Source organism: Mytilus galloprovincialis, chromosome 9 (genome assembly GCF_965363235.1).
Source record: "Mytilus galloprovincialis chromosome 9, xbMytGall1.hap1.1, whole genome shotgun sequence".
Taxonomy (NCBI): Eukaryota; Metazoa; Mollusca; class Bivalvia; order Mytilida; family Mytilidae; genus Mytilus; species Mytilus galloprovincialis.
The window spans coordinates 35,256,117-35,277,272 of NC_134846.1; the positions used below are offsets into that span (position 1 = coordinate 35,256,117).

A 21,156-nucleotide genomic window follows, 5' to 3' on the forward strand; every position below is an offset into this window, starting at 1 on the left:
CACGCAAACACGTGAAATAAAAATCACCAAAAACGTTGCACGGAAAATAGAAATCGTGAAAAACGAAGCACGAGGAATTAAATTGTAAATATTTAGGAAAAAGGTACTAGAAGTTATTACTCAGACGTTCTTTGTGATCATGTAGTCATTGTTAATTGACACACGAAGTGGTAAACTCTTAACGGGGCCGCTAGTTGTATCTGATTAAAAAAAAATATTCATAGTTTTCATAGTAATAATTTGATAGCCACTAAAATCATGAGAACACCGTCATTTAAAACAATCTCCGGACTGACTTATTTAGTCCTGGTTTTCTCTTTAGTCAATTGTGGGACAAGCACGAGATATTAAGAGTACCAACACGAAACACGGAAAATAGATAAGAGGAAATACGAAGCACGCACGTTAAACCGAACAGTAGAAAACGAGTAATAAAACGTCAAAACACGAAAACACGTTAGATAAAGAGGCCGAAAACGGTGCACGAAAAAAATCCTTTACCACCCTCTCCTAACATTATTTATAATCGAAGTATGACTGTGGTATACAATTTCACACATTTGTTTCTTTTATCCCTCTACGTTTAAAACTTTTTTATTTAAAGAAAAAATGATTTTAATAGTTGGCATGTCTCTTGTGGAGAGTTGTCTCATTTGCAATCATACCACATCTTTTTTTTCATATTTCATTGTTTTAATAAACGCGGTTGACAGTGTATCTTGTTGCAAACTCCGACACTGTGGTGACGTTGCTTCGCTAAACTATCAACGTAGCGTAGTAAAGAGGACGTAACCACTGTTTCGGAGTTCGATCTTGTTGAACACCGAAAGGTTTTTATTGTTCAAAGTGGAATATATATGTAAAAGAACAAGACATAAAAACACATAAAACAGTAAGAAAATCATAAATTTGCATTAATACTGATATCAAGCACAGCAAAATAAAGCAAATAAATTATTCTTATTTCCGAATCCCTGTGTTATAATTGTATAATTGTAATTTGTTCACTTTTCAAAAATAAAATATTGTTTAAACTAAAGTAGAAGAATAGAAATAATTATATTGATCTTGAAGCTGGACATACAAAACATGTTTTGATAGCTCTGGAACAACTCTGATTAGGCATGCTCGAGATAAAATGGAAAGCCAAAAATTTTCAATCGTTTTAGAGCCGTAATCACAAACCACTTTTACAGAACATCCAGATATGTCAAGTTTAAACTCATTCATACATTCCAATTATATAATTGTCTGAAAATGCTCTTTATTGACAAAAGGCATCCTGGCAGCGGGACGATGCTATTCTCTGAACTGATATAAAGATATGAAAATATGGGAAGACAACTCTCCACCAGAGACTACATGACAGAGATAGTTAGCTACTGATATAAATTGGACCCCTGTTGTGTTCACTTATCGCTACCTTCGGCTCTGAGACCTTCGGCGCGAAGCTTTAGATGGAATAACGGACCAGTTTACTACTAATTAGTAGTTCACTAGCAGTTGAATGAACTAAGCGATATAAACATTTTCTTCGTGCACAACACGAGACCTGTCTTTTGAAATATATTGGATATTAGATATTTACAAAAATACACATCATAATACTTCTAATTGCGAATAAAAACTCCAACCAAACTGAATAAATATTTGATTTGTTAATAACATTTGACATTTAATTATCAACTTAAGATGAAAATTAAACAAAAAAAGATACTCTTTGTACCTTAGGTCAACTATTTATCGAACAATTGATTTTTTAGGAAAACACCATTTATAATTGGAATATGTTAACAAGCGACAGGTGTGGTAAGCGATTAACGAAATGTATATAAAGGCCTCGGTTCGTTAGTTTATAATTGTCTTTCGGAGTATTTTGTATATGTTAGACGGGACATAAGCTGCCGAATTCGTGGTCACAGATTTTAACCAAATTATCAAACGCTTATTATAACATACCACATGTATAAGAGAAGCGAAAGATACCAAAAGGACATTCAAACTCATAAATAATAAAAAAAAAAAAAAAAAAAAAAAAAACCTGGAAACACCATTACCAAAAAAGAAAAAGATCATCAGACAAACAATTATAGAACACAAAAAAAAAAATAAAAAATTAAAGACCAATTAACAAGAACACCACCAAATACTAAGAGTGATCGATCTATGGTGATCCGGAATAGTATACAGGTCCTGCTCCACGTGTTGCTTATGCTAGTACAAACCGGGATTTAGTCTAACTCGATAGCTAACTCCGGACAGTGATCTTTTCCGTTCCGGAACTATTTTCCTTTACTCCATCATTAGTGAAGAGTTATAGGGAAAACGGTACTATTTATTCTGCCATAGGCGACAATACTAACATTTTCTAATTTTACCACTTTTTATAATAAAAACCTGGATAAAACAGTTATGTGTGGTGTTAGGACTTTATTACTCTATTTTAAAAATTGAAGCCAAATAGTATCATGACCAATTTCCAACGGAGCTTGTTTATGTTATCCATGCCCACCGTCATTTTGCAGCAAATTTATAAAATTTTGAAAGCCTTTTCGAATAATTCTCTAGAAAATATTTCAATAGGTTTTAAAATTTATATTGTAAATATAAACACTGCAGTTATTCATAGATAAATAAAAAAATATATTGTACCCTTACATCCAATCACGGCGCTCCTAAGTTGACTTCCTTCACCTGTCTTGGGTACACAAAAGGCCAACCTAATGCTAGGAAAATGTAATACTACCGTTTTCCCAGTATGCGGACCCGTATTCGGATCGGAACTGGAACTGCCGGGGAGTTTGACTCGATAGGTCAAATTCTGGAAAAGAGGATAATGTGTATATTTAAATAACGAAAAGTCTAAAAGGAACAACTAACAATTCTTCGATTTTTTTTCAAACTTTATAAAAGCAGAATATAAAAATAATATTTTAGTTCAATAACGTTCAATTCACTTTAAAGATCGTTGACAATTGATACTCCCAGTATTTTAACATTTCACCGTATTCCCAATGCTATATATACATAATTCATCTTAAGAGTCCTTGATCGACGTGAATAAATAGACCTTGATTTTATCAATGTACACGTACGCGTGTCTTTAGCAAGTGTTTATCTAGCTGCATTTCGTCACAACTCGGCCGATTCCGTACCTCATCTAGGAGGATAGTAGCGGAGTCACCCGAGCATTGTCTAGCTGTATTATATAATACGAAGTAACCTTCCACCGCCTAATGATAATTGATTTTTTTCTTAAATTTTAAATTAAAATGGCTTTAATTGGTGATATTACGGGTTGCAATGTAATGAGGGTTGTATTCTTCAAGACATGTACATTATTTTTAATTTTCAAGTATACAAATAATTAAGAAAAAAAAAACCACCTTTTGTTTACTTTTCTATACTTCTAACTAACTGATGAGAATCTGTAGTGTCAAATGCATTTTTTCTTTTACCAACGACAAGGTTTTTTTACTTGAGATGGTGATGGGAACATGAACATTTAATGGGTTTAATCTGGTTAATCTTAATCTTGGCTTTTGATCCCGGTTAAAAAGAATACAAAGATGCATAAAAACGTAATTGATAAGCACTCTGAAAGTGGTATAACAGGGAACGTATATGCGATTATGTTAAGACAACAACGAACCGTAAACACTGAAATCGAATATCAAAAGATTTAAACGATAGTCGTCTGCTGTAAAATTTTGTCAATATCAAAATCAGTTTAATTTTCAATCCATTCTAATGTATAGAAAATGCACTGTCGGTCTAACAATTCATTGGAAAATAAATATTATGCTAGTAAATTTCTTGATCAATTAATAACGAATCGATCGATGCTGTAATGACCAAATCGATTATTAATGTTGAAATGTCCAATTCTACAGAGATTTACGTAACACAGGAAATGCCGATTTTCTCTTGTAAGTATACTAGGTATTATTATATAGTAAGTAAATATTAAGTAAAACCATATCATTGTCAAGCATTTTTTTAAATTTTAATATTATTCTTTTACAATATACATGTACATGTACGTTTTTTAAATTGCTCATTTGATGTCATCTATTGTTGTCGGACATTTTCTTATTTATTTCATGAAGTGAATATCCGGTATGGATACTAATTATTATGTTTATGATTAAAAATTACGCGTTGGACATTTATCAGTGTACACGATTTAACGATATATGATGCTTTTATGACCAATATCATGAAAACTAATGTATGTAGAGATGCGGAATGAGTGACAATCACATATCTACACTCTAGAGCCCAAATGAAGCGTATGTAAGAATTTAAAGGTCGACACAGGGTGTTTAACAACGAGCAAAATCCAAACCGTAAGTAATAAATTTTGTCATGTTGTCATTCCTGTGTTAGTATGGGTTCCTACGAACTTTCTGGCTTCCGATTGAAAAAAAAAAAATTGTGAAGTGCTCCATATATTATTGTTGATTGTATTTAAATTTTAATTCAATATATTCTCCGAGAAACTAATTCAAGTTACATGAAACATGATATTTAATAATTTCTGTGTATGATTTTAAAACTGTCTTTTAGTATATGATGCGTAGAAAAGGAAATATTTTATTTATATTAGTTTAGCCACAAAGACACAATAAGCAACATGCAAACAACTGTTATGAATAAATATAAAAATAAAAAGCACAATACATTACAATAAGAATGGATATAGCAGTTTTTCACTTTATGTTATTTTTTTTTTTATTTAATATTTATTTCCAAAAGCAATACAGCTTATAGGCATATAACAAAATATACATCAAATTTCAATACACACATACATATATAAACAGTAATAGCGAATAATATCGATATACAATTGTTTAATAACAGTAGCGGAGCATGATACACAACATTTATGAATGTTATGGCAATGCAGTTATTATATTTGCGAGCATATAAATAAATTACACAGGGGCGGATGCAGGAATTTTCGAAAGGGGGGGGGGGGTGCTAACCCAGGGCAAAGGGGGGGTGCAGGGGGTGCAAAACATATGTCCCGATACAAATGCATTGATCGGCAAAAATAAAGGGGGGGTGCACACCCCCGGAACCCCCCCCCCCCCCCCCCCTGGATCCGCCACTGTTACACAATAGTATGACATAATATAAACTTCATAGAAGCTTGGAAACAACCATTAAAATCATATTTAATTGCAATTATCATCAGATGAATTATATAATTTCAAAATATAAAAGATAATGATTCTTTTTATCAAAGTAACTTTTTGTTTTAGGAAATGAGGATTAGAGACTATGTTTTAGTTTGTGTTATAGTGTTTTCGTTACTGAAAGGTTAGTATTTAAAGTTCCCTTTTTTGCCTACATGTACTATTATCTTTTTTTTCCAAATAATTGCCCAATTAGTAAGATTTTTAAAATCAGCAAACATGGAATAATCATTATTTGAAAAACAAAGAAACTAAAACTATGACTTTCAAGGACACCTCAACCATGATCAAAATACGAAATATGACCTTGAGAAAACATTTCAATACCGGAGCACTAGATATCTACAATATCATGTGATTGGCTTCACTGATCATGTGATCATGTTGAGATGAGTGTTTAATATGATTCTAATATGGTTCGTATTTAGTCTTTCATCTGTAGCAATCAGGCTTATTTGTTAGCAAACCGATATACGAGTAGAAAATTTCAGACTTAGAGTTTTTTTCATTTTACTAATTGAATGAAAAAATATCATAAATTTAAAGCTCACCTAACAGAACACATTAGAGCATTCAGTCATCCAATATTGATTGTTCTTTTTTAAAGCACACGGAAATATCCTGACTGTCCAAAAAGTATAGCCAAATCCGTGAAAGGAATCAGAGCTTTGCATGAGGGAGATACTTTCCTTAATTTATAATAATTTCTAGCATTTTGTTACAGCAAATTTTAATAATACAAAAAAATCCGTATTTTCATGCCAGTACCGAAGTACTGGCTACTGGGCTGGTGATACCCTCGGGAAGAGAGAGAACAGTCGAACCTCGACATGAAAACTGATTAAGACCTCTAAAGAGCTTATTATTACAAAACATTTAGGCCCCTTTAGCCATCAATACATGTACCTACTGTCCTATGTTCTGATTCAAAATACTATCTCCATTACACGTATTATATAATTCGAAGTCCTCACTGTTGTAAATCACTACATGTAAGCGTATTTGTTAAATTCATCTGTTTTAGTATATTTTTTTTCGAAGCTGGATGTTTTATTTCCTATTGCATATTTAATTTACATGTGCAAGTAATGATTTATAAATATGTGTGTGCTCTTTTTCAGAAAATAGGCTTAATTTAATTCCAGGAAATTATTCGATCCTGAGTTTAAATAGAACATTAGGTAATGAATTATGTAGTTAATTTTTTTTTTACCTTGTAAATGAATATTACACCACCTCGCTGGCTTCCGTTTCTTTTTACACTGGTTAAACAGCTTTTTTTGCAGAAAGTTGTTGTAAGACATTACAAATAAAGGCAACAGTAGTATACCGCTGTTCAGAATTCATAAATCGACAGAGAAAAAACAAAACCGGGTTACTAACTAAACCTGAGGGAAACGTATCAACGTACAAAAGATATAATAAAAGATCGTGTAATTTAAAAAAAAAAAAAAATAATCATCAATCTGTGTTGAAAAAAAAATGAAAATATTTCACATCACTATAATGTTATTTTATGATTTTTATTTTTCATTTAGAAGATCGAGGAATTTTAATTGATACCAGTACGGACATGCCCATACCGCCATATAATGATACTGAATCTCATGTAGCCTACATCTCTAGTTTTGATGGCCATGACGGTATCCCATACCCACCTTCGTATATCTTCATTGACAGCCTCGGAAACCTTTACACTAGATTACTTTATTATATTTTTGAAATGTGGGATATGGAGCTTGACGATATGGCTATAATAACGGATGAATCTGGAGCAGGTAATACGTAAATCAAATATGTTATTATTAAAAATTAAATCATGAGAACAAACGCGAAAGAGAATAGCCAAAGGCAATGACATGCATTGCAAATAATTATATATACATTCGAATACTGACTGCTACGAAATAGGACAAAAGTTTAAGCACCCATCAATCACCAAATTAATTAAATCAATAGAGCATTTCACGAATGTGACTGTCTGAATTAGATAATTTTCCGGGTTTGAGAAACACGACGGGTGCCACATGTGGAGCATGATTTGCTTACCCTTGCAGAGCACCTGCTATCATCCCCAGTTTTGGGTGGGGTTCGTGTTGCTTAGTCTTAAGTTTTCTATTTGTGTACAATTGTTTGTCTGTTTCATTTTTAGCCATGGTGTTGTCAGTTTATTTTCGATCTATGAGTTTGAATGTCCCTCTGGTATCTTTTAACCATGTATCGTAGGAAAAAGTCAAGGAATCAGAACATTTGACAAAAATTCCTAAACCTGAAATGACTACATCCAGAGGACTAAAGGAGTTTTACACTTAACATTTTTTAAAACTTGAATTTGATCACGTAATGTGTATGTATGGCATTTTTCATGAATGTATATCTTTTATAAATGTTAAATCATATTATCTAATTTCTGTATGTATGTTTACTGATCACTGCGCAATTAGTTTATTTAACGTTGAATTGTAGTTTTTCTTTTCATTAGAAATGATGAAAGTGTTTATATAATATTTGATAAATTTACATGATAAATGCTATCCCTTAATTTAGTTTTCCATTTCATTTAATAGCTACTTTGACTAAATTGTCAAATTAAGCTTTAAATTGTGTGCAGCAAGGTAATAAAAGAAATTTTATCTCTTCAACTGAACTGACCAAAATTTCTTTCATTAATTGAATATTTTGCTTACATGTTTTTTTTCTTTAGTTATAGGTAACTCAATTTTACACCGTTTGCAGGACGGGACGGCTGTTATTTTCTTGAACGAGGATATTGAACCATATTTACTACCGTTGGCCAGACATTTCATTGTTATCGGCAATAGAACATTAATAACAACTGTTCTACATATGGTATGTTACAAATATTGTTTTTTATATTATTTTTCCTAGGATATATATAGTAAGAGTTTACTATACAAATCCTTGCTTTTTCGAAGTCTCTCTAGATTTTTCAGTGTTTTATGAGGATAAGAAAATATTCAAAGGTGTATGCATACTAATTAACTATTTTAACCTGCACTTTATATTTACATTTAACAAACAATTATTTTTTCCAATGCCTCGAGCTTATTCATGATGGTAATTGAAATGTTCTGGAAACAAAATGGTCCTCACTCTGATGAATACCATGCCTGTCATGCGACATACTAGTAATAAGAAACAATTACAAATCATAATACAACTTTTAATCACACTTTAATCATATAGATAAATATTAAAAACAAATGTAAATTTTATCTGAGATTTACATCACCAGTTTGACAATGACGTCTGAAATGTGACGTTTCCAGAAGATTTTGAAAATAATTATCAGAAATAAAGTGTTTGTGAAACGACAAATTTGGAATAATATGTCCTTGATTTCAACCTTATCACACAACTGTGTGTGATAATCATGTTAGCATTAAACACACCTCAATTGTATACTGCAAATATTTATGAATACATAGACAAAAATTTTCAGGGCTCAACGATGGGTCTACTCACGTCCAGTAATGTATGGTTTATTCTACCAACTGATCCCTTTAAACAGTATACCCTGTCAGAAGATGGTCTGATACTAGTTCTCTCGGACGATTATTGTAGCAGTTTGAACAGAACGGTAAAATATAATCTTACTATTATGAGATGTAGGATCAAATAGATACCAGGTATTGTAATACCTAAAAAGATTCGTAAATGCTTCTTGAAATATTAAAAACTTGAGTTTGATTTAAAATACTTTTTTTTCAAGATTTTCCGTGCTTTATTAACAATTTGAAATGGCAATACAAATATAACAATGTAAGACTACAATTCTATATCCTATAGGTATTTTTTGTTTCAAAATAAATAGAGTTTTGGTTAGTTCTTATGGTCGCCCACAAACATGTTTAACTTCACCATATTCTTTATGTGGATGTCCTACGTCAGGACCATGTAATGCTGTGGTTGTCGTTTGTTGTTGTATAACATATATACATTTCGTTCATTGGTATTTATATAAACCAGGCCGTTGGTTTTCTCGTTTGAATTGTTTTACATTTATCATTTTGGGGCATTTTATAGCTGACTTTGTGGTATGGTTTTTGCTCATTGTTGAAGGCTGTACGGTGATCTATAGATGTTAACTTCTTTGTTATTTGGTTTCTGTTCGATATTTGTCTCACTGGTTATTATATAAACTTATGTATATAGTCTTCCGCGTGTACTTTTCAATCTTTGACATTCAAATGGTTTGTATCAAAGCTCATATCTATCTCAAAACAATTTGTATTTTAGGTTACATGTCTAAATGCAGATTACAAAACAGCTTCCATGTCACTTGATGTAAATAATACAGACGATAACACAGCGGAATTGTTCCTGGAAAAAGTAACAGAGGTATTACAGATTATTAAACTATCATAATGCGTTACTTGCATGTTTTGTCTGTTAAACACAATGCAAACACATATGGAAATTAGAAAAAAAAACAATCATTGTTTTCTCCCATGAGACCAACTTCAAGAGTAAACAAAGTTATTTTCTGTATTGTTTTCGTCATGAATAACAATTCAATACTTGTATACAAATAAAAGCCTACCAATCCCTTGAACCAGCAGAGGTCTAACATTTTCATTCAGTTTTTGTACACATTACGTTCAAATCACTATACTATATAATATTCATGCACTGATGATACCTGACCTCAAACCATAACAACGATTCTACGTGATATTGTATCACTTAAACATGTTGCAAAGGCTCCGTGTCGAAGGTCGTACTTCGACAATAATGGTTTACTTTTACAAATTATTACTTGGATGGAGAGCTGTCTCATTGCTTATATCACATCTTCTTATATCTATTTGAACTTGAATAGTACAATTGTAATAAACTTCTAAATTTGGAAGTTTATTACAATGTACTATTCAAGTTCTCAATTTAATATATCTATACAGGATCTCTCCACTACAGAAATAACATTTACAGCAGAATGTTTTAGGAATAATACATATGGTACGGTAAGTGAATTAAAATATATATTTTATGAAATTAAATTGAAAAAGGTAGATAACTATTGTATTTGATTTAAGATTTTGTTGCACCAAAAGTACTTATCTTCCAGTTTAAACGATATTCTAGGGATTATTTTTTTCTGTCTTAGTTTCATTTGAAGATGTTTTCTCATTTTTTTTGGTTTTTTTTACATTTCCTGATCGTCATGAGAAAAATATTTGAATATTACAATGTTCTCAACAAATGGGCGAAATTTAACTATGACGTCAAATTTTCTTGGTTTCTGATTTTTTTTTATTGTGACGTCATGAAAAAAAAGGCGACCGTGCCTGATGATGTCGCATATAAAGAACACATCTTTCTGCAAATCTTTGTAAAGGAAGGATAAAATTATTAGAGAAACATATTACAACACATTACTTTTGTATTACGAAATTTCTCGACTCTCAATATGTAAATTTTACTTATTTTAAGAGTTGTGCTAGCCTGTCTCGAGCTGAACAATATCGTATTTCTAAGACACTGGTTGTTGTGATGGAATCTTTATTTCGACTTAAAATCGATGGGATACGAATAATTAGTTTTTTTGTTGTTAGAAAAAAAATAATAGCATAGTATCTATATATATGAGTGAGTTCTTTTTACAATTCCTTACAAAAAGTCTAAAGAATATTACAAAAGGTTGATTTTAAGCTTAAAATGAATATTTCACAATGTCCGTTCTACTTTTTAACTTTTCAGTATTTTGAATGGATAGCCTATCACCGCCCTAAGTCTGCAAAATACAATGAGGTAAGTACATCTGTACTGTTCACATGCATGTATCGTGATTACATGAGGTTAAAAAGTTGTCTTGTTTTAGGAGACCCATGTTCTGTAATTTGCGTTTTTTTAGTTCTTTTGAAAAAATGCACTGTTCACATGCATATTTCGTGATTTCATGATGTTAAAAATAGTACAAATGCGTTGTTTGTAAAAAAACACCTTAGTTCTGTAATTTGCTTTCTTTGTAGCTCTTTTGGCAGTTTCTAGAAGGAAAATCAATAGCTCAGTCAATAAACATGTTTTCATAAATGTTTACAATATTGGTTTGTTATTAATTATCACACGTTAGAATAATAAGCAGTAACAATGGAGAGCGGGACAATTCTCCAATATTATATATAAAGAATGATTTAGGTTTTGTTTCAATATTTACAGAGCGGTACTTTCAAGAATGTTTCTAACGAAAGTTTACAACGACCTCAGCGGGAACCAACTTTACGGGTTTCAATCATTGTTGTAAGTTCAATCTAAAAGTATGTACGACTTTTATGAATGGTATTTGGAAATAGTCGTTAGATTCCAATGATTCCCAATTTATAAAAACGATTCCTTAAGTGATATAAATCTTTATTTTTTTTGTATTACGAAAAATGAAAGTTTTAACAATTATGGTTTTGATACATTGAACAAAAAAAACCCAATTAAACTATTATAGATTTTATATGAGAGAGCGAAATAAAGCAAAACAAAACCAATCTAAATATAGAATTAAGGAATTTAACGTAAAGAAATGGATTGTTTCGTTGTCCTTCTAATAGTCAATAACAATGACGATGACGAGTTATTAGGTCTTTCCACCTTTCCGTGTGGAAAGACCTATTGAATTTCTTCTGATTATTTTTTTTTCTTCCGCCTAATTTTTTTCTTGCGGTGTAAAAATGTTTCAAAAGATGTCGCTTAGTTTTTTTTGTATATGATATCATACAGTCTACACGCTTTTGAAACTCACCCTGTTTAACCGAACACTTTTCTTTGTAAGAGTTATCTCCCCAAACACTGTTTTTCTTGTTATCAAATCTCCTCCGCAACCGTAAAAGAAACCGAAAAATTTATTTTTCCAAATTGCTCGCTATATCCTCAGAATGTTACGTTTTATTTTGACCGAAGCTTTACAAAGACCCCATATGAGAGTAATTTCCCCTTTTGTATTGAAATAAGTGAAATAAATTTGTAACTGGAAAACCATAAGTGATAGAGGCCTAGGGTCTTTTGATTTGAGGTCCTTGGTCCAAAAAAATGAAAATGAGGTCAAGCTCAAAGGTCAAGGTCATGATTAAAATTATTTTATTTTGGCTTGTTATCTCTTATTTTCAGAAATCATTTAAGATATCGACAAAATATTTTCACAAAATTGTTAGTTACGACATGTGGTAACACATAAATCTTAGTCAAAAGGGTATGTAGACATTTGACGCGGGTATTCCCCCTTTTTATATCTAATATCATACGTATGTCAATATAACTCATTTACAATATAAAGTAGAGGACTAGAGTCTTTTGATTTGAGGTCCTTTATGACCTTGAAATTGAGCTCAAGGTCATATGCTTATTTAACGTTCTAGATTTTGACCTTTGCTTTTACCTCATATGTACACATGATAAAGCCATGAGACTTTTTGCATTAGGTTGTAAGCAATGTGACCTTTTAAAGGACAACCGGAAGTGACATTTTGTAAACCGGAAGTAGCTATTTTTTGTACTAAATCAATGTAAAAGTATATAAAACCATATATTTTTGGAATCAGTGTCAAGTAAACTATCAAACAATACCGGAAGTAAACTTTTTAAACCGGAAGTAAAAGATTATCTCCCTTTTTTATATAGAAACCATATATTTTTGGAATTAGCGTACAATAAGCTGTCATTTGACACTGAAACTGACATTTAAAATCAAATTTTAATATTTTCAGATTCTTACTGGTGGAAAGACCTTCAATTGTTCTCTGAACAATTGGTTTTTAATTGTGATTGTTCTTATTCAATTGATCTAAATTTATTTTATACCAAAATTTTCAAACAATCAATTCATTTTATTTATAAGACTTATTACACATTCTCTTATACATATGTATGAAGAAGTGTTTTTTGTAAAGATTTGATATAACTATTGTTTCAGTAGCAGAAATCAATCCATAAAATTGCAAATCGCCAATCCAATAGTATACAGCGAATTTACTTTTACTAGCAAATATCGGAACTGCTAAGTTTTAAGTTTTCTAAGTTGTTTATAGGCACTCATGTTTGTCTTTTCTTTTTTGTTATGCTTTTTTTTGGTTTGTTTTCGACTCATAAGTTTTAATTTCCTTTTGCTATCTTTCGTCTCTCTTTAAAGCAGGACGGCCTAAAAACGTGAGTAAGTTTTCATTTATATTTTAGGTTTCACCGTATGTGTTTAAGGAAGAAATAAGTAATAATGTCTTTTATTCTGGATATTTGATTGACATATTAAATGACATATCAAAACACTGCAACTTTACTTATATTATAACTGAATGTAGTGGTGGTGTACATGGCATTCGGGATAGAACACAATGGACTGGCTGTATTGGCGATCTAGTTCATCATGTAAGTTTACGAGTACCAGGACATGTATTATATAGAATCATTATACACAAACAGAAATAAATTCAAATATTGACATTCGAAGATACTATTACAATATCATTATGATACATAAGAATATTTGTTTTCATATTTCAATTTTGCACATTTTCTTGTGAATTAACCTTACATTTCTAGTTGAGTTCTTAAAATTTACAATTCAGGAAATAAACTCATCATAGATACCAGGACTAAATTTAGTATATACGTCAGACGCGCGTTTCGTCTACAAAAGACTCATCAGTGACGCTCGAAAGTGCAGGTTACCTTTTGGTATGAAAATCAAAATGTAATAAATCCTCAACCCTATTGAAAATGGTAGTGCTGTCGAGTGCTTTAGCGAGCTCATTTCCTGCTTCACATGCAGCTACAGTCACATTGTTTTATAATTGTCAGTAAATACTATAAGATGTAATCTGTCCCTATGATAGGCAATACGGTAACATTAAAACCATGTTTGCGGTCATTTCTGTGTATTCGGGATCATCGCCCATTTACAGGAAACGGGGTAACCATAAACCTGTTCAGTGACGAAACCGATATTAATTCGATCAACATGTATTTAAAGACAAAAACAAATTTGGAAATTGAAAATGCCAGCTTTGTTGTAGATTATTCTTTAAAATTGACTAAAATGTTATGCTCACCGCCGAGAAAAAAACAGTAATAAACTAGCACAATTTAGGCTTAACACATGAGGACAAGTAAAAAACAGAAAGGAAACATTTATAACTTTTAATTAAAAATGTTTGTATTTTGTAATATAACATACAAAAACTATGATTATTCAAGACTAATGTCTCTTGAAAAACAAACTTCTCCACACCTAATGGAGTATATCCAACGTTTGGTTAAATTTGAAAACTTGTGTCTCTAAGATATTATCGAATGCTTCAAAATTTCATGTAAATTCAAACATAAATGTCATATTCATGATATTGATAAGAGCATTGCCCCCAATACTATACTATATACATTTATGTATAGTGAAGGGTAATGGGCTTAGTTTGTCCTTACAATTATAAGTACACAATAAAATATTAAGTGTGAAATACAATATTCTATACAAATATTTTAATCCTCCAAGATCTATAATAATTACTGAATTAGCTATATTTCCTTAACACAAACCTGTCTATTCAAATCGAAAGTGCAAGAACTGACAATTTTGATAAAAAATCATGTCAAATAATACATTTTGAGTAATAAATTAAAATAAGAACTGTTTGATATAAAATGTATTCATTTGGTAATATCTTTATAAAAATGTATTTATGTTTGAACATATTTCGTTTTGTAGAAAGCAGACATTGCCTTGGCTCCTTTAGCAGTTACATCCGAACGTGATTCCGTTATTGATTTTATATCGCCATATTTGGGAACAACTGGTTTACAAGTTCTCAGATTTCGCCTCACACCAGCAGCGTTTGTATTCTTAGACGTGTTTTCCTTATCTGTGTGGCTGTCTTGTTTACTGGTTTTACTTTTAACAAGCATCATATTGTTTATCTTCCAAAAATATGCAGGTAAACACATCCATGCTGATTCCATTGCATCAAAGAAAACATGTTTTGGGGACGCAGTGTGGTTTGTTGTTTCATCTCTATGTTTTGAAGGTATTTACTTAGTTTAAGATGAACTCGATCTATGAATGTATAGATGGTATCTTCTGTCTTGTTTAAGAATTGTATAAATACTAGTATTTGAATTAATATGGAAAGATTCATTGATGACCTTCCTAATTCCAAGAAAAAGTTTATTAAAATATACTGTTTTCGAAGTTTGTAATCAATTACTGGTAAAAATACAGAAGATAACTTGTTACATAATACAAAAATGATTTAGGAGTTACTGATCTTTATTCGAAATAATTAACCCATTTCTTTAAACTTCGAAATGACATTCCTTAACAGTTAGAGAGGACATAACATTGTTTCGATATTGATTAAAAGTGTCTGATTTTCATGTTGCGAAAATAAAATCTTTTAGATATTTAACGGAAAAGTACGATTTGACTGTTTGTAGTCTTATTTTTTTTTTTGAAATGTGTTCCTATATTTTTTAAAGAGACATGAATATTAATTAAAAAAAAGAAGGTATTTTTTCATCCAAAATTTCAAGAGAAGGCAAACATAGCTTTATAAGCAAACTAGATAAGGAGAGAAATACTTGAATGTACTTTTATCTGTTGAGGCAACGTTTCTCGTATGATTTTTTTTCGTTTACGATTGCTTTGAAATTCATAAGATTGATTAAATAATTTTCCACAGGGGTAATATTAAATATTACGTCATAGAAATTGATTTAAATTTTCCATTGTTTATGTCCATTATCGTGTAGCAAATTGCCAACAGCTTTTCCATCTCCAATATTGGTGGTAACAAGAAAGTTTTTGAATCAATGGTTTGTAATGGTAAAATGAATTTATCCCACAAAAAAAGTCTTACGCTTATATGATTCGGTTGACGTATATGACATAGCTGTGTCTCAGTGACCAGGGATATGTTACAACTGTGTCCGAATTCGACTTACATCGAATGTTAAACTTGCTATTTGTCACACGACGGAAGCTACTCATGGAGCAGGCATTGGTTACCCTTTAAGAAAATCTGGGATGACACCAGTTTGGTAAGGGTGTAATATATGATTTTAATTGTGCTGCTCGTATCTGTTCCACTATTTTATTCGATTCAAAAGTAGCAATAATTGTGTTGAAGCATTACATTTCATTCTACCCTTTGTTTACAGGTTGTGACAATTTATGGTTAAATGGATATTCACGCATCTTAATAGCTGGTTTCTGGTTTTTCTCTTCAATATTTATGGCCTGTTTCACAGCTAACATGGCTGCATTTCTGACCAATATTCGACTGATAGACGACAGCAGTACGGTGTTAAATGAACTCAAAAGTGATGTTATTAATTTTACAGTCGTAACGGGCTCATGGGAAATTGAATATATTAAAAAACTTGCCGAATACGAGCAATACTTTTCAAATATTTGGAAGAATTTTGTGACGGACAATATATATAATGTCACAAATTATACAGTATGGTCATTTCCGTTGAACATGATGTTTACTGATCTTCTAGAGAATATTAATCGTAATCCATTACCATCTTCACTCGAGTCAGCCTTGACATTTTTAAATAAGGGATACGAAGTGATTGTTGATTCGTCTGTAGCTACATTTTTAACCAATAAAAACTGCAGTCTGGAAAAAGTGTCAAATCCAATTGCATTACATCCAATAGGATTGGCTGTCTCTAAAGGCTCCAAGTATAGACAACTCATTTCAGAAAGGTAAATTTTTATTGCGACATTACTTATATTTTGCTTAATTCGAAGAAACTACAGCAGTCATATGTCATATGCTGTAAAATAACATGGTTGATTCAGGAATCCAAACATATGTTATTTCGAAAACTTGCTCTTCAAAGGGAAATTTGGGTTTATGCAATGTCATGTCTTCTATAGTCGATAAAATTTACATATTTTATTAAATCTTTTGAAACTTGTAAACGACATTGAACCAAGTTTTTAAGAGTGTGGTAGACTATTATTTAATGAAACATTTAAACTTAACCAATTAAAACAATTATTGTTGACATTTTAGTTATAATGTCTTGTTTGTTTTGTTTACACATTGTGGTCAATATAATGGAATTTTAAATGGAGTGTCATACAAGTGACAGGTTTTGGTTTTGTATACTAGTATTAAAATTTGTCATTTAAAAAAATAAATATTTTTTTTGTCTGCAAGCACATTAATAAAGCAACCCGTCCATAAAGTGTTAATCGGGTCTGCAACTACCTGCTACGAATCACAATGACCGTCATGGTAATTATTATTACTATCACACTTCATTTCAGATAAGGTATCACCACCCCAGTAAATATTCTTAAAAATGCTTCAAATAAAAGTTATACGAATATATACCCTACTTATTCACATAAGCTCACTTTCGAAAAATGTATGAAATATGTTGTATCTTGGCGTTAAACATGCCCATTCAACTTAATTTTTTTAAAGATTAGCCTTATATTAACATTTGGTGTTATATCTTTTGAATCGCGTTTACTTTTTTTCAGGTTGCTTTTTTTACAGCAGACTCAAACGTTTGATGTTCTTAAACGTAAATGGTGGCATGAAGAATCACCTTGTACTTCGCTAGATGAAAACAAGGGTCTTTCTATGAAAGAACTACAAAGTAGCTTCTATGTTTTAATATTAGGAGTAATGTCAGCATTTACCGTTCTAATAATTGAAGTTGCATTTAGAAGAATAAAACGCCAGGTATGTTGTTCGATATCGAAAATGCATTACGGTTTTCGGCTAATTGTAACGTCAACCCATACATCATCTAGTAAACAAAAAACACCCTGGATGACCGTTTCTTGGTCTAACCTTTCGGTTTATATAAAAATTGTGATGAAAACATCTAATTGAACAGCCTAATCTTTTCGTTGTTTTTAATGTCTTAAAGATCAAATTTCATTTAAAAATTGAAAAAAACCCAAATAATCGTCTCATAAGAAGAAAATAAGTATCAACTATCGTTGATAAAAGCAATTAAATGTACTTTAAGAAATACAATTAATGGCAAATTTAAATCATTTTTCAGAAGTATAACTTGCCAGTAAACAAAAGGGATGACAGTGGAAATTCCCAAATTGACCGTTCTAACAATATTTGTCATGACAATAAGGACATAACTATTGAAACAGACGCATGCAACCTGGAGGAAAACGTAGATTACTGCGATAATGGAATTGATATCAGTGATCGACATGATACCAAAGAAATCGAAATGACAACATCTGCTCTTTAAATCTAAATCTATAAATGTTAATGAATAATTCATAATGATAAGTTTACATATTCCAACATGTTGATAGTTATAAAATTGTATTTGTTAATCCAGATTAAAAAAAAATATATTGTAGTTTGAACCAATTTTTTTTTTTAATAAAAGGTGTCTTTTATTGGTCTTTTCTAATTTCACCATTTTCTATACATATAAAAAAGAAGATGTGGTATGATTGCCAATGAGACAACTATCCACAAAAGACCAAAATGACACAGACATTAACAACTACAGGTCACCGTACGGCCTTCAACAATGAGCAAAGCCCATACCGTATAGTGAGCTATAAAAGGCCCCGATAAGACAATGTAAAACAATTCAAACAAGAAAACTAACGGCCTTATTTATGTAAAAAAATGAACGAAAAACAAATATGTAACACATAAACAAACGACAACCACTGAATTACAGGCTCCTGACTTGGTACAGGCACATACATAAATAATGTGGCGGGGTTAAACATGTTAGCGGGATCCCAACCCTCCCCTAACCTGGGACAGTAGTATAACAGTACAACATAAGAACGAACTATGAAAATCAGTTGAAAAAGGCTTAACTCATCAGATGGACAAAAATAAAAGTGGATGTTATGTTTTTTGTTTTGTTGGCTTAAAATGAACTGCTATTGTCAAAAACGTCATATTACTATTTATCAAAATCATAGAAATAACCAGATGTTGAATGTGTGCCAATGACTCAACTGCATCCAAGTTAATTACTGGTTTTTACTTAATACACGTAGTGTTTTGAAAACACGCTACTTTTTGACATGCTGTGCCGGGCGTAGATGATAATTAGTTGTCGAAATGGTAGTAGTTCTCTTCATCATTTGTTTATATTAAGGATATTTTCAACTCTTGTTTTTCACGTTTTGTTAGATATTCGGAATCCTCTAGTTGTATCCATGTAGCGCCAATAACAAATTTGCCTAGTTTATCCCCATTTTTCTTTTCATAATTTTACCACATATAGTTGATAAACAAATTTTGAAAACGTTATAAAATTCTTGTAAATTTTTCATAGTTTGTAATAGATAAAAACGGTCTATATTTAAAGCATAAATAATCCAGAGAGAATCCTTTTCATGCCCTTTGAATTTTAATTGATGATGCATGTATATAAAAAAAAACATGGTTATTACGAATTACATTTTTTACACTTTTTAAGTTTCATTATTTATATATTATTAATTCATAGCAGTCTTTTAAAAAGCTTGTTATTTTGAAACAGAGGAGCGAATATCCATCATTTTTTTTCTTCAGGTCATTATTTTTCCCCTTGTATATTCTGAGTCATTTGTTTTGCACCTGTTTACCTACAACAGCAAAAATATCGCATGTGGAAAACAAACAATGCACGTTTAAAATTGAGAATGGAATGAAAATGACAATAACCCAAACAAAGAGCAGACAACAATCCAAGATGTATATAGTAATTACTTTAAGCAGGTAGTATTGCACGTGTATATAAAACATTCCGTACATAATCTTTATGTCAAATAACCATAATGCATGGACAATTTTACAAGATTACATAATTTCAGTTTTAATTCTTCATTTGCTCTTTTTATATTTTCAAATTGCAGAACAAATCAAACTACGACCATCTTATGAGGACATTGTGTGTCAGAAATACAGATTTAAACTTGAAGTTTTAGCTTCTAGTATATTTATTAAAAATTTCAACCGTGACCTTTTCAAATTTGTAATATAAATAATTGCATATGCACTGTTACATGTCTTACAATAACATTTTCTTTGTTTTTCTATATACATTAGCAATGAGAAAAAGCCTTTATCATTTCATCTTCTTAATTCAAAGAGGTTTAATTGTTTATTTATTACCATTCTTTTTGATTGAAAGAACTGGATCTTTCATTTGCGTGTCTATCTTCGGAAGTTCGATTTTATCTATGCATCTGTAGTGGTCTTCTTTATCATAATCCTTCATCTTGTGTTAAATTGAATTGCCATGTTATGGTTATCCCCGACAGACACATTGAAGTCAACAATACCTTGATGTCTATAAGACCTAAGCACAGTAATAATCGAACTTGACTATCATTTCTGTTACTTATAATCGTGATACTTTCAATTAATCTTTCGTTCAAATACGATGCATAATTAGATTAGTAAAACAACCTCAAATTGACACCAGTATTCATAGTTATATGGGAGCTATCATTAATTGTCATCTTTTGGGTAAATATTATTGAACACTCCCTGAACAAAGTCAGAAACAGAGTTCAAACTTGATATGATACCCGGTATGGCTTTGCTGAATAGCATCTAATTACAATTAGCTGATTAAATGTTTGTTGGATCATTTCTAATGATTTAAGTTTATTTTTCCCTAGTGAATAATTGAGAAGTGATTCATTTCAATCTTAGAATGTACAAACAGTTACTGATATTTATCGGGATATTCTCTTAAATGCTTGAAGTTCATTTAATTTACTCAGTGGATTGTATTGGCTCTGAAAAATGATTTCATTTTGGCGTTGATACGGAGTTTGTGGTGCATCCGGTCAGAACATATGTTGCTTAACCCGATCCACCAATGATAGGGGAGTGTCTCATCATCAGTACGTTGAGAACACTTGTCATATATAAAAAGATGTGGTATGATTGCCAATGAAACAACTCGCCGCAAGAAGTTAACAGCTATAGATCACCGT

General features: G+C 31.2%; 1 protein-coding gene and 1 long non-coding RNA gene across 6 annotated transcripts; both read left to right on the top strand.

The window, feature by feature from the left end:
- Window positions 1-3,812: 3,812 nt before the first annotated feature.
- Window positions 3,813-11,504, top strand: LOC143044899 (uncharacterized). 5 transcript variants are annotated; one of them, XM_076217127.1, is made up of 10 exons: window positions 3,813-3,929; window positions 5,271-5,328; window positions 6,326-6,385; window positions 6,743-6,982; window positions 7,909-8,054; window positions 8,668-8,805; window positions 9,465-9,566; window positions 10,127-10,189; window positions 10,926-10,976; window positions 11,385-11,504. In XM_076217127.1, the coding sequence occupies exons 2-10, from the start codon at window positions 5,274-5,276 to the stop codon at window positions 11,478-11,480; spliced, it is 951 nt and encodes a 316-aa protein (XP_076073242.1). In that variant the 5' UTR covers window positions 3,813-3,929; window positions 5,271-5,273; the 3' UTR covers window positions 11,481-11,504. The 5 variants fall into 5 exon arrangements, with proteins under 5 accessions (XP_076073242.1, XP_076073244.1, XP_076073241.1 ...); XM_076217126.1 differs by lacking the exon at window positions 3,813-3,929 and adding an exon at window positions 4,008-4,349; XM_076217129.1 differs by lacking the exon at window positions 6,326-6,385.
- Window positions 11,505-13,389: 1,885 nt separating this feature from the next.
- Window positions 13,390-18,581, top strand: LOC143044901 (uncharacterized). The gene is made up of 5 exons (XR_012968803.1): window positions 13,390-13,574; window positions 14,911-15,226; window positions 16,359-16,914; window positions 17,704-17,908; window positions 18,237-18,581. It is a non-coding gene; the product is annotated as an uncharacterized LOC143044901 (long non-coding RNA).
- The last annotated feature ends 2,575 nt before the right edge of the window (window positions 18,582-21,156 follow it).

Bases quoted from the DNA above. Each gene is read 5' to 3' on its own strand.
- LOC143044899 (XM_076217127.1), top strand. From the start codon at position 5,274: ATGAGGATTAGAGACTATGTTTTAGTTTGTGTTATAGTGTTTTCGTTA. The intron at 5,329-6,325 runs GTTAGTATTTAA...GCTCTTTTTCAG, and splicing joins AGTGTTTTCGTTACTGAAAG to AAAATAGGCTTAATTTAATT. The intron at 8,806-9,464 runs GTAAAATATAAT...TTTGTATTTTAG, and splicing joins GTAGCAGTTTGAACAGAACG to GTTACATGTCTAAATGCAGA.